Source organism: Aedes albopictus, chromosome 2 (assembly GCF_035046485.1).
Source record: "Aedes albopictus strain Foshan chromosome 2, AalbF5, whole genome shotgun sequence".
Classification (NCBI taxonomy): Eukaryota; Metazoa; Arthropoda; class Insecta; order Diptera; family Culicidae; genus Aedes; species Aedes albopictus.
In genome coordinates this window covers 318,072,157-318,086,145 of record NC_085137.1, presented here as the reverse complement: position 1 = coordinate 318,086,145, position 13,989 = coordinate 318,072,157, and the positions used below count along the sequence as shown (strand labels likewise).

Sequence of the window (13,989 nt, the reverse complement as noted above, 5' to 3'; positions counted from 1 at the left end):
AACAATCAGAGACAGCTTGTCGCCTTTACATGAGAAACTTATGCCTAATCTGCCAATAAATCAATATCACTCCATGATAATAACGGTACCCACTTTCATCAGCCTTAGCGCCAGCCTCGCATAGCAGTTGCCGAATTTCTCTAAAACCTCTTATCATTTCAACAAGCCGATTGTACAACCTTTATCGCTCCATATTCTTATACCTGTCTGAACGACAAATGCGATAAACAGCTATTCTTACTCATCACAACCGCACGCCCAATCGATAAGGCTTTATTAATGGAAGAAGGCCAGTGTGATACTCACAACGTGTTTCAATGAACGTCCACAAGATTCCATTAGATATTAGCTCAGTTCAAGTGAGGTTCCCGCATATCGAGTGCCTCCTTAGTCACGAGTGGTTTATTTGATCGGTTTTGCAACTATCGTGTGCGAGTGTTGTTGTGGGTATATGCCGAAAGCTGTCTCACTTACATTTTGCTTCATTCAGTCGCGCCACACGCTTATCGATACGGAGTTTCCGTTGGATTACATCTATAAAAAGTGACTTCTTTTGACTTCTCTTTTTTTGCCAAGTACCTCTAGAGGTTTAGTGGGGTTTAGGTGCAGTTGAAAGCACTATGTTTTACACACTTAGCCATACTTATTTTTCTTCTTTACGCTTTATCTCTGGTCGCCTACTAGTTCAGATTCACAATGATAATTCTATGTTTCGATTGTGGTTTATATGTCTATCTGCCTTAACTAGGTACACTTACATTTTTTGAAGAAGAAGAGATTACCAATCGGTTCTGCTCAGTTGAATAACCCTCGTGCGGGGATCGTAAAGGTCAACTTAGGTTAGGTTTTGGAACAATTAATTGAATACTTGAACAACTCTCAGGTAGTAGAGGTCGGGGAGATTACGTTCGAAAAGATGCCAGCTGTTGGTCGATTGGTTGTATCCCCAGTATGCTGCCGGTGAACGGGAGAACGACCTTGCAGTTGAAATACCACTGGAGCATGAAGAGTGCAAATAAGAATACGTCTGGAAAGGAAAAAAGAAGAAAATAGTTATGGTAACACCATGATAACACATGCAGTTGATTTAGCCACGTGGCTAGAGACTTCTCCTAAGAAAGGAAAAAGTTTTCCTATAAGGCCTTATAGAAATTTCTCAGAGAATTTTTCAAGAAATTCTCCCGGAATGTTTTTTTTTATGAGTTGGTTCGGAAATTATTAAAACAAAAGGGCCAAAATAGTTACAGTTGCAAAGGCGTGGGTATTCAGCATTAGGGCGACGGGTTGAATTCCCGATCGGTGCAGGATTTTTCTATAAGAAAAATATCCTCGATATCCTTGGGCATAGAGCATCTTCATGCCTGCTATGCGATATTTAACATTTGCAAAATGATCATTGGTAGAGGAAGCTCTCAATTAATAACTATGGAAGTGCTCATAGAGCAATAAGCTGCCCCAGTCAGGACGTTACGTCAAGAAAAAAAGTATCAGAAATTCTTCTTATAATTTCTCGAGATATTTCCTCACGGATACTTTCACAAATACCTTCCAGGATTTTTCCTCCAACTCTTGAAATATTTCCCCAAGAATTCATTCAAAGATAGGTGCGGGAATTCTACCAACCTTTAATCGAAGAATACTTGCAGCAATTTCTCAAGGAATTCCTCCAAGAATTTTACAATCATTCCTATAATGATTTATCCAAAAACTTCTCCAGTAATTCTTTTACTGATTTCTCTAGAAATTCCTCTAAGAACTCCCTCAAGGTTTTTTTTTTCAGAAATGCTTCAAAAGTTTTCTCGAGGATTCTACCCGAATGATTTTTTCTTCAATACTATAGGGGAGACTGGGGAGACTTGATCCCTTTTTCTTAATTTGCCTGTAACTTTAAGAAAAAAAAAACACAAAACTAGATCCATTTTTCGTACAAAATGTCATTTAAACATCTATTGCAAGCTTATACACAACAGAAAGTTATTGTTAAAGTTTTCAAAACTGTGTTTTTATGGAGGCATGTCTTATGATGTATTTTTCAAAAAATGGGTCAAAATTGATCCCCTTTTGAGCGCATGGTTAATTTAAAGGGAAAATAACTCTAGAAGCTTCCTATTCATTTTCTTTCAAAGTTTTCTGGCATTTTTGATGCATACGGTGTATTTGAAATTATAAGATTTCCTTAAATTGTTAAGGATATTCCGTATCTTGAAAATGGGGAGACTTCCCCCTTTTCATGGTTTGTACTGAAATAATATTTATCTGACATGTTTTATCATTGAATAGGGAGGGGTAGGCGGGGCAATATGGACACTAGTATGGGACACGCTTATATGTAAAAAATAAATTCTCGCTCCAGTCGACTTTTTAGATTCCATTTAGGTCCCATATGAACTGTACAAAATTTCAGCGCAATCGGTGAAACTATAATTTAGCGCAAGCGGTTCAAAGTTTACATAGGATTTACTATGGGAAAAGTTACACTTTCAAACAAAAAATCCCAGAGGCCGCCCCTTGTCTCCCTAATTCAAATCGATCAACGCTTCTTGTAGATAAATCATTTATAAAACTTTCCTTCGAAGACCGCAAAGCGATTGGATGCTTGTGGAAAAAGTTACAGTCCGGATTCGCTGGTTGGGTCACGACTGCGCCCCGATTAGCGAATCGTGTTCGTTCGTTGGGGCAACTGACAACTGATCAAAATGATCTAGACACGCGCAAGTGACGAGAAATACGTCACGGAACACTCACATACTTGCGCAAACGTTCTGTATACAGGAGCTGTGATGCGACGGCGGTCAGACGTCAAACTCGTTTTGACATCTATTTTGACATTGACAGTGCTTTTTAGTTGGGTTTTGCCCCAACCAGTGAACATTCAACCATCGAGACAGCTCATCTAACGAGCTCTCAACGAACGAATCGTCACTGTATTGATTTATTACCGATTAGTGAACGAACGGCTTTTTGTTTTGTTTTATTAGCAGCACTACTGCTGCCGTTGTTGCATGGGTGGCGGGAGGCATCACCACCCCCAGAAACAGCAGCAGCCAAGGCAGCAGCTACAGTGCTGCTAATAAAACAAAACAAAAAGCCGTTCGTTCACTAATCGGTAATAAATCAATAACTTTTTCCACAAGCATCAAATCGTTTTGCGGTCTTCAAAGGAAAGTTTGATAAATGATTATTCTACAAGAAGCGTTGATCGATTTGAATTAGGGAGACAAGGGGCGGCCTCTGGGATTTTTTATTTGAAAGTGCAACTTTTCCCATAGTAAATCCTATGAAAACTTTGAACTGCTTGCGCTAAATTATAGTTTCACCGATTGCGCTGAAATTTTGTACAGTTCATATGGGACCTAAATGGGACCTAAAAAGTCGACTGGAGCGAGGATTATTTTTTTCCATACAAGCGAGTCCCATACTAATATGTATTCTAAGAGATTCAAATAAAGTTATTCTGTTCTGAGATGTAAGCCAGTGTAGTACATTTGTATCATTTGGTTGAAGAAAATCTAGAACATCAAAGTGTCGACGAGGTGTATTTGAACCCAAAACTGTGATTTATTTATAACATAGTACCTTTTAAATTAATTGTTGAGCCAAGTTTTTGAGCTGTAAATCGAAGTGTTTCGTGTGTCTCTGGCGAGGTCTCTGGGCTGCCAATGTAAGTGAATTTTGTATATATATCTGGACTAGTGAAAATTTTAGTTATTAGTATTTAGCCATAGTGTAGTGTAAGAATTAAATTGAATTGAATACCCTGAATTAGTGAATTGTGAAAATAAACTTGATATTCTTTTGTTCACAGAGTGATAACAAATCTTGCAAGTCAGTTTGAGATTCGATTTACACTCTGCGAATGTCGCCACGCTTGTAACCGCCATCGTAATACCTAAGAATGCTGCATTGTTTAGAATTGATGCCATTGTGAACATCTTTCTTTTATTTGGCGTGAGCTGTGAGCAGTGAGTTCAGCATGTCTACTTTCATTGGCTCAGTTGAACCATACATCCCTGGTACGTCGTTCGGGGATTATGCTGAGAGACTACAGTATGTGTTCAATTATAACAACGTACCCGAAGCAAATCGTAAATCTCTTTTTATTACTGTGAGTGGTGCAGCTGTGTTTAGCGAGCTGAAGAAGTTACATCCTAGTACGGATTTGGATACACTGCACTGCCCCCACTCGCATAACAGTCCCATCTTTGCTGGGTTTCCTATTCATATGGGACTGTTATGCGAGTGGGGGCAGTGCAGTACAATGACATTATCACGAAGCTAAGCAATCGGTTCGACAAGAAAGATGGCAAGATGCTGCAAAAATCCCTGTTTTACGAGAGGTGCCAGGGGAAGGATGAATCAGCGGAAGATTTTATTTTGGACGTGAAGATTTTGGCCGATAATTGTGGTTTTGGCGCTATGAAGGATACTATTATCAGAGATCGTTTAGTGTTTGGGGCATACGACAAGAAGGTACGAGAACGTCTGATGAAAGAAGAAGAGCCATCTCTAGCAGACACTGAACGTATTCTAGTTACCAGAGAACAGCTTGAAAAACAAAAACTGCGAGTGGAACATGCTTCTGAACGTGTGAGTGCCATTGAGAGATTGGGGCCTATTCCAAACCGGCGAGAGGATTACAACTATAGAAATAGCCGAAGAGAGGTTTATCCCAGAACGCAACGCAACGATGACCAATTTGAAACAAATGTTTCCAAAAGTTTTTAGTAACGATTTTTCAAGTCCGATTGAAGGTTTTGAAGCAGATCTTGTTATTAAAAACGAGCGACCGATTTTTAAGAAAGCTTACACTGTACCTTTGAGATTGAAAGATAGGTACTAGACCATTTGACATCATTAGAAAACAGTGGAATTATCACACCAATACAGGCTAGTGAATACGCTTCACCTGTGATAGCTCTAATAAAAAAAGATAATGATATTCGGCTAGTGGTGGATTGCAAAGCATCCATAAATAAAATTATCGTCCCTAAGACCTACCCACTGCCTCTAGCTCAGGATAATTTTGCTACGTTGTCTGGATGTACGGTGTTTTGCAAATTAGATTTGGCTGGTGCATACACCCAGTTAAAGTTGTCAAGCAGATCGAAACAAATTATGACAATTAATACGATTAAGGGCCTCTATACTTATAACCGCCTTCCTCAAGGTGCTGCTTCCTCGGCTGCTATTTTTCAGCAAGTGATGGACCAGGTGCTTATAGGAATCGAAGGAGTCTCATGTTTCTTAGACGATGTATTGCTTGCTGGTAAAGATCTGGAGGACTGTAAAGCCAAGTTGCTTAAAGTTTTAGAGAGACTAGAAAAGGCAAATATTAAAGTAAAACTTGCAAAATGCGAATTTTTTGTTGATAAGCTCTCGTTTTTAGGCTACTTGGTAACTGGAGATGGTCTTAAACCTAGCCCGGAAAAGGTTGATACTATTGCCAAGGCAAATCCACCTAAAAGTACAACCACAGACAAACAGACATAACTCTTAGAGGAAATTCATCAAAAACTTTTGGCCGGTGTCATTTTCATGAGCACACTGCCACCTGTTGCTAGAACCGCGCGCGACACTGTCGGCCATGATGGATTTCGTTTTGACGTTTTGCTGACACGCACACTACTACATAAATTGCTTGTAATTTTCGTTTGCATCATTCAGCAACGTGTACACTTGCAAACGTCAAAGCGATTGAACACTAGCGCCTCTGGTGAAACAGGGGTAGAAGATCCTACCCTTTACGCCTACCCAAACATGCCCACCTGCGCGCCATCTACTGTTGGTTCTAATTTGTAAACATCTTTTGTTTAATGGTTTTATAAACATCAACAGTAGCATAAACATCAGTGTTTTTCTCTCGATTTTGATGCTTATGATCAGTGTTTTCGGTAATTATCGAAATTTCTTGAATCATAGTGTTGAATTATTCTCACATTGGAGAAAAATAATGGCTCAGGGAGTTTTCAATTTTCAACCGATTTTTGCACTTCAAACAAAACAACAACAAAAACAAACTAGAGTAGAGGTCAATATTTCATAATGGTGAAAACAAAATAATGATTTTTTCGGAATGACATTTTTTAATCTAATATGCTGAATATAACATTCTTTATGTTTGAATCACATGCTGACTTGCTTTTAGCATGATAAAACTGTATTAAAATCAGTTTTGCAATCGAAAATTGAACTTTTCTTGTTTGGCAGTTACGTCTTTTTACTGGTTCTAAAACATGATAGAGGGTAGGCGCAATTTGTTCCCAGTTGACAGTCAGCTTCTACCCCTGTGGTGAAACGATCGCGCAAATTAAATGAAATTTAAATTGTTCGTTAAATGCATGTGCCAAACCGTTTTGAAGAGTGTTACGTCTGTTTGTCTGTGGTACAACAGAACTGAAGGCATTTCTAGGATTAATCAATTTTTACGGCAAATTTATTCCCAATTTATCGTCTAAATTGAACTGCTTTTATCGTCTTTTAAAAAAAGATGTCAAATTTGTCTGGGATTCTAATTGCCAAGAACAGTTTGACGAATGTAAGAAAATTTTACTAAAACCGACTACTCTAGAATATTTTGATCCTAAAAAGCCTTTGATTGTAGTAACGGATGCTTGTTTATATGGAATAGGTGGGGTTTTAGCTCACGAAGTGGCTGGACAAGAGAAACCTATCTGCTTTACCTATTTTACATTGAATGACGCACAGAAGTATCCAATACTTCATCTGGAAGCCATGGCTGTAGTAAGTTGTGTGAAAAAGTTTCACAAATTTCTATATGGACAGCCTTTTGTGATTTACACTGACCATAAGCCTCTTTTAGGTGTATTTGGCAAAGATGGAAAAAATGCTATGTTTGTAACTCGCTTACAAAGGTTTGTGATGGAGCTATCAATTTATAATTTTGAAATTCGCTACCGACCTTCTAGCAAAATGGGAAACGCTGACTTTTGCTCACATTTCCCACTTCCCTGCCCAGTACCTGATGACTTTGACGAAAGGTATATTAACAGTATAAATTTTACTAATGATCTACCAATGGATTTTAAAACAATAGCGAATGAAACAAACAAGGATCAGAAGGCCGGCTCCAGAGGCACGTTATCCTCCATTTGGGACATTATTTGTGCCATCAAGGATGCTTTACTGTCACAGGTTATTCAACATTTAAAGGGTGGCCAAATCGGGTAGGCAGAGAATTAAGAGATTTTAAAGCAAAATCACATGACCTAGAATTATCTTTCGGATGATTGTTGTTTTGTGGTAGAATAGTTGTGCCGAAAGCATTGCAAGGAAAAATCTTACAAATGTTGCACTCCAATCACGACGGAATTGTTAAAATTAAACAATTAGCCAGACGCACAGTTTTGTGGCTAGGAATAAACACTGATATAGAGTGTTTTGTTAAAGAGTGTAATGCATGTAATCGCTCGCTGGTTGCGCCGAAGAAGAAGGTAGATTCTTCATGGACACCTACTTGCCGGCCATTCAGTAGAATACATGCCGATTTTTTTCACTTTGGTGAAAAGGTTTTCCTGCTTATGGACAGACTTGTTAGAATCCCAACATGGCCGCCACAATGGCCGACTTTGGCACCTACCAAAGATGGTAAGAAGGAAAAAGATGAACAACTCCCGCTCCTAACAGGCGACACGAATAGCGCCGCTCTGGTGAGCCAAAGTTCAACTAATACACTCTTAATGAATTTTAGGAAAAATCTCAAAACAAGCACACAGACAAATTCACGCTAAACTTTTTTCACACATTTCACACAGTCACGCGCAAGGTTATTATTGTAATCGTCAATGGATTTTTAATTTAATCAATCGATTCAGTGATCGGTGAACCCATTTTTAACTTGATTTGAATGTTCCAATGTTCGACAACACGAATATGTTTGCACAAACAACTCAACTTCAATTCATGTGTAATGTGATTACTTTTTGTGTAAATCAAGATGTTACATTACGTACACTCAGCAAAAAAACTAGCAAATATCGTAAGAATACCTTATGTTTTTTGCTATAAGGTATCTCTATGAATTTTCAATGTTTACCTTATGAATTCGACAGTATACAGCTCAGTATGGATATCATAAGTTCGTCTTATGAGAACCATTTTTGCTGCGAAAAAAGTGTAACACAATCTTTTGATTATCAGTGCATTTTACATATGGAGGTCATAGCTGTTTCTATATGAATTTTATAAACTTAAGAATATCTTATGAAACTATATTGGTTGTGTATCCCGTTTTAAAAAGTCATAATTTCTAAATATGAATCAAGACGATTTACATATAGGCGACCTAACGTTGCATGAATGCAGAAGAAGAAGAAGCAGAAGAAGAAGAATGCTGGTTTGAATATCGTCTATGGTATAGCATAGGGAGTGATTTTTAAAATACTTCTGTAATTTAAATACAATGTCTTATTAGAAACAATTTATTTCATGACATAGATTTCAAATGATTAGTACACAATCTTTGATCTAAATTTAGACACTTAAGACATCCATTTTTAGTTCAGTCAAGGGCTCGGGCTCCGACACCTGGGCGATTTCCGCTGCTGCCGGCAATGTTATCTTGGTTAACAATGCAGATGCCAACAAGACTCTGTAAAAATATTAAATGATTGTAAATAGGAAAACAATTGAATTAAAAAAAACTTACGTTTATGATCCCTCGGAGTTTTCTTGACCAACGGTCAACAGATCGACTGGTCCGCAGTCGCACTTGCAAGAAGATTTCACTGCACTCCACTGTTCCGCGATCATGACATAGAGCGAGTTCAGCCACAACGTACTCCATAATGCTCACTTCTGATTTCATAAGGTTGTCCGTAAGACTTTTTCACATCAATAAGAGTGATGAGAAACATAAGGGACAACTTATAAAATTTTTGGATCGGTTACGATCATGCGTATTTCATAAGGTATTGCCATGAATATTATTCTGGACCATCAAACTTTCACAAGGTTCGTAATGAAATCGAGAATTTTGTTATTTTCGATTAATCATAAGGTTCAATTTATGTTCTTCCTAAGATGCTTTGGTTGAGTGTAAGAATTGCAGACACACGCGCCAACTTGTGACGTAGTTGAGGGGTTGGTGAAGGCCTCTCAAAACAAATGAAATTCGGGAATTATCGACGCAGTTCATTAATTTAGGCATATTCACTTGAAAATTAGTGCATTCGGCTGAAAAAAATAATTTGATTCAATTTTGGAGAGCTTTGCCCCCCAACCACGTCACAAGTTGGCGCTTATGATTGCAGATGTCGAGGCTTTCAGATGCCTGGCACTGTAGTTTATCTTCGTGGCTGGATCAGAGAGTAAAAAATTCGAAGATTGAAAGTGAAGATTGACATTCTCATTTTTTTCTTCATTCGTGTTTGGCCACATTCATTATCAGCTGAATGCCTCTCTTTTTTTCATTCAATTCTCTGTCACGAAATTTTTCGCGCAGCATATAATGTCCAATTTCTGTTAACAGACGCATAATCCGACCTAATGGACTAATAGAGCAGATAATTAGTATTCTAATTAACTACTATACACAAGTTTTGAGGTGATTGGAAGTATAATCGGGAGTTACGCTCTGGTTATATTCTTCAGTGAAAATTGTCAGTGACAGAAAAATGAATGAATAAGTGAGAAAATTCATTCACCAAAATGAATTTTGTTTTGATTCCTCAGTTGAGAATTTTCAAACTTCACGTTGAATTTCACTCATTGAAAATGAAAATTTTTAACTCTGGGCTGGATTCTCTTCAAAATATCTTGAAAAAAAAATGAGATGTAACCATACATGTGATGATTCTAATGTAGATTCGAAAATCATGAAAAATTACATATTATTCAAAATCGTGCCATATAATTTCAGTACAATAAAATAATAATTTATAAGCAAAATATTTACAAAAAAAAGTTTAATCAGATTTACTCGACGCAATTTTGTGTTACGCGGTTTTAGCGTGTTTTGATTGCGTCAAAATAATACACGCTAACTTGAATCAGGCCATAAAGGATGTTTTTTTGCGCTTCTCGCCCAACAGATGGCGGTAGTGTAACATGCATAGTGTGTCTCCGGAGGAATGTATGGAAAAATTTAGAGTCGGTCATCTTTTTCCTTTTAACCATCTTTGCACCTACTCACGATTTCGAGGGCACAAATCTCTTCGTAAACAAAACCAGCGCACCTGATCTTCTTATTTTAGACTTATTACAAGTGAGCAAGAACAGAATAATAGAATACTTTGTTGTGTGAAGCTTGCTTCTTGAGATTTGTGCGTTTGAAGTTTTGATGCACTGTTAAAGCGGGATGTTAAGAAGTTTGTCCTTATCGTAGACAGCTATTCAAAATGGGTTGAGCTGGAATATATGAAATACGGGACAGATACGAAAAAGGTATTAAAAAAATTTCTCAACCTATTCGCACGATTTGGCCTCCCAGATGTACTGGTTACCGATGGTGGGCCACCGTTCAGTTCAACAGATTTCGTGAATTTCATGCAAAAACAAGGGATATTAGTATTAAAAAGCCCACCCTACCACCCTGCCAGCAACGGTCAAGCGGAAAGGACTGTGAGGACAGTAAAAGACATTTTTAAAAAGTTTTTGTTAGATCCAAAAATCAAATTTGCGGATATTGACGATCAAATTAATTATTTCCTGTTTAATTATCGAAATAGTTGTTTAACAAAAACTGGCAAATTTCCTACGGAATTTCTGTACAGTTTTAAACCGAAAACACTTTTCGATCTCCTCTCTCCTCTCTTTTTGGCGTAACGTCCTCACTGGGACAAAGCCTGCTTCTCAGCTTAGTGTTCTATGAGCACTTCCACAGTTATTAACTGAGAGCTTCCTCTGCCAATGACCATTTTGCATGTGTATATCGTGTGGCAGGCACGAAGATACTCTATGCCCAAGGAAGTCAAGGAAATTTCCTTCCTGGACCGACCGGGAATCGAACCCGTCACCCTCAGCATGGTCATGCTGAATACCCGTGCGTTTACCGACTCGGCTATATGGGCCCTTTTCGATCTGTTAAATCCGAAAAACAATTATAAAAATCACTTAGCCCCCCGTTTAAACAACAATAAATCAATAAATAATGGGTCATCGCATCAAAAACGCACACTAGAAGATAATTTTAGGAACTTGATTCCTGGAGACAGGTTGTGGTACAGGAACAATCGACTTAAAGAAGCGGAAAGGTGGTTAGAAGCTACTTTTGTGAAAAAAATATCTATTAATGTTTTTCAAATATCTGTGAATGGACATGTTACTTCAGCTCACCGAGATCAATTGCGTTTGGCTTATAGTAAAGTTACTCCGAGATGTTCATTACTGAAACACAACAGAAAAAGGAAACGTAGTGAAGATGACGAACCGGATTTTTTAGGATTTCCAGACGAAACTATTTCCAATCGTTCTGATAACAGATTGGCTGCCAATTGTCCTAATCATCTACTTTCAGGAGTTAGAAGATCCGAGCGTTTAAGGATTAAGAATGAAAAACAAATTCGTTTAGGAGACGGCTCTGAGAATGTAGATTTAGTAGGAAATTGTCAAATTCTAATTAAGAGAAGAAAATTGTAAATTAGGCTGAAACTCATGAGTGGATTCTTACTCTAATCTGAATTATGAATAAGTAGCATGAATTTAAAGATAAATATTGTATACAAATGAACTTTTGAAAGGATGAAGAACTGTGGTGTCCCACGGATCATTGACCAATCCAAATTCCTATGTGGTAGTGGTTTGTGTTCAGATTTCCCGTGTTAATCTATCTGTAAGAACTTTGTAAACACCTTTTGTTCTCACGTATATGGATGATAGGCTTGCATTAGGTTTTTTTTTTGGACAACTCAATATATTGTGACCCACACTGTATAACGGTGCTGTATAACTAGTGTAGTGAGTGAATGACGAGCACCTATATGTATTCTAAGAGATTCAAATAAAGTTATTCTGTTCTGAGATGTAAGCCAGTGTAGTACATTTGTATACAATATATCATTTGGTGGAAGAAAATCTAAAACATCAAACTACCTACAATAAAAAAAAATGAAACGAAATCTATTAGTCTTGAGTGCTCACTGAATCATACAAAGTAAATATGAATCATTGCAGTATGATAGGTATTTAAAGTACTTGATGAGCAATAAAATTTAATGAATTGATCCTGTGTTGATTCGTTTGCTTTGTAACAATTAAACGCCCCAAAACTACAATTTCGACTGAATAAGGCCAATATCCAAAAGTAGAATTTGACATCACGGATAATCGGAGAAATACTTACGGATCGTCACTCGTTCCCAGCTCTCGACCATGTACAGCTCGGTAATCATCAAATACCGGAACCACCAGTAGTTAATGAATGTCAGAACCTTATCCAGCAGTCTCATCATGGTGGGCTGTCGTTTTCCGCTAATGGGGTAGAAGTAGGTCCCGCCCAAAAATAGTTGTGTCTGGACAGGGCGATTCCGCTACTTTCCTTTTCCGGATGCGGCACGACTCAGCGACGACGGAAACAGCACGAAGTAAGAATTGCCCTCTGCCTCGAAAAATTGAATTCTTTCTAGTTATTTATCATACAATGACACCGCTCGAGTAGCAAAGGAGCGCGAGATAAGGTCACCGCGAATAAATTTATCACTCTTGAAGACGACGACGGCACTATTTCGTCGGGAACCGCATAAATTATTCTGGCACGGAATATTTTGATAAGCTTCGCACGTTCGTTCGATTCGTGCCACACACTGACAGTAGGTGACCAGACCAGATGCTTCCAGGGGTAGAAGATCCTACCCTTTACGCCTACCCAAACATGCCCACCTGCGCGCCATCTACTGTTGGTTCTAATTTGTAAACATCTTTTGTTTAATGGTTTTATAAACATCAACAGTAGCATAAACATCAGTGTTTTTCTCTCGATTTTGATGCTTATGATCAGTGTTTTCGGTAATTATCGAAATTTCTTGAATCATAGTGTTGAATTATTCTCACATTGGAGAAAAATAATGGCTCAGGGAGTTTTCAATTTTCAACCGATTTTTGCACTTCAAACAAAACAACAACAAAAACAAACTAGAGTAGAGGTCAATATTTCATAATGGTGAAAACAAAATAATGATTTTTTCGGAATGACATTTTTTAATCTAATATGCTGAATATAACATTCTTTATGTTTGAATCACATGCTGACTTGCTTTTAGCATGATAAAACTGTATTAAAATCAGTTTTGCAATCGAAAATTGAACTTTTCTTGTTTGGCAGTTACGTCTTTTTACTGGTTCTAAAACATGATAGAGGGTAGGCGCAATTTGTTCCCAGTTGACAGTCAGCTTCTACCCCTGGATGCTTCATCGTCGTCTGCTGCCAAAGTATCTAAATACCAAGGTAAGAGATTCCCGCTAATATTCGCGGATTAGTGAGAAAAGGAAAAAAGCAAAAAATAGTTATGAAATTTCAGGCCAAACATGTCTAAAGGTCCTATCTGCAGAAGAGAGGCTCTCTTTGGTTTCCCTCTCTTTTGTTAATATCTCAGCTGTTTATTTGTATTATGATTGTCTCCTTGCATTGAACGATGGTCAAAACAATCGTCTTTTGATTTGTACTGCAAAAATAGTGGAAAATTGTACCATTACATTGCAATAACTGAAAGAGAAAGTGAACAAAGAGAGCCTCTCAAATGCAGATAGGACCTATTGAAATGTTTGGCCTGTTTTGTGCTGATTTGTATGGGCGCATCACTATTTAGCAAACTTTCTTAAGAAATTAAGCACTCCCATCATAGAAGCAATTATTTAATTGCATCTCACTGGATTAAAAGTGACTTCCATGCAATAAAACAGGAAATATCGCAATTTGAAAATCGGTAACAATTTTTTTTTAATTGGTTCGAAACATATTTTTTCAGCATTTAGAAACATCCAAACTACTAAAACTTCACAAACTTTGCTGAAATAATGACATTTTAGTGTAAAAAC

The 13,989-nt window shown here is 37.7% G+C and overlaps 1 protein-coding gene across 1 annotated transcript; it reads right to left on the bottom strand.

The window, feature by feature from the left end:
* Positions 1-333: 333 nt before the first annotated feature.
* Positions 334-12,778, bottom strand: LOC115257235 (uncharacterized). The gene is made up of 2 exons (XM_029856672.2): positions 12,299-12,778; positions 334-1,027 (listed from the first exon to the last, which is right to left on the bottom strand). Exons 1-2 carry the CDS (start codon positions 12,405-12,407, stop codon positions 903-905), a joined length of 234 nt encoding a protein of 77 aa, XP_029712532.1. The 5' UTR covers positions 12,408-12,778; the 3' UTR covers positions 334-902.
* Between the last annotated feature and the right edge of the window lie 1,211 nt (positions 12,779-13,989).

Coding starts and splice junctions, on each gene's coding strand:
- LOC115257235 (XM_029856672.2), bottom strand. CDS start 12,407: ATGATGAGACTGCTGGATAAGGTTCTGACATTCATTAACTACTGGTGG. Junction 1,028..12,298: donor CTGGGAACGAGTGACGATCC/GTAAGTATTTCT, acceptor TTTCCTTTCCAG/ACGTATTCTTATTTGCACTC.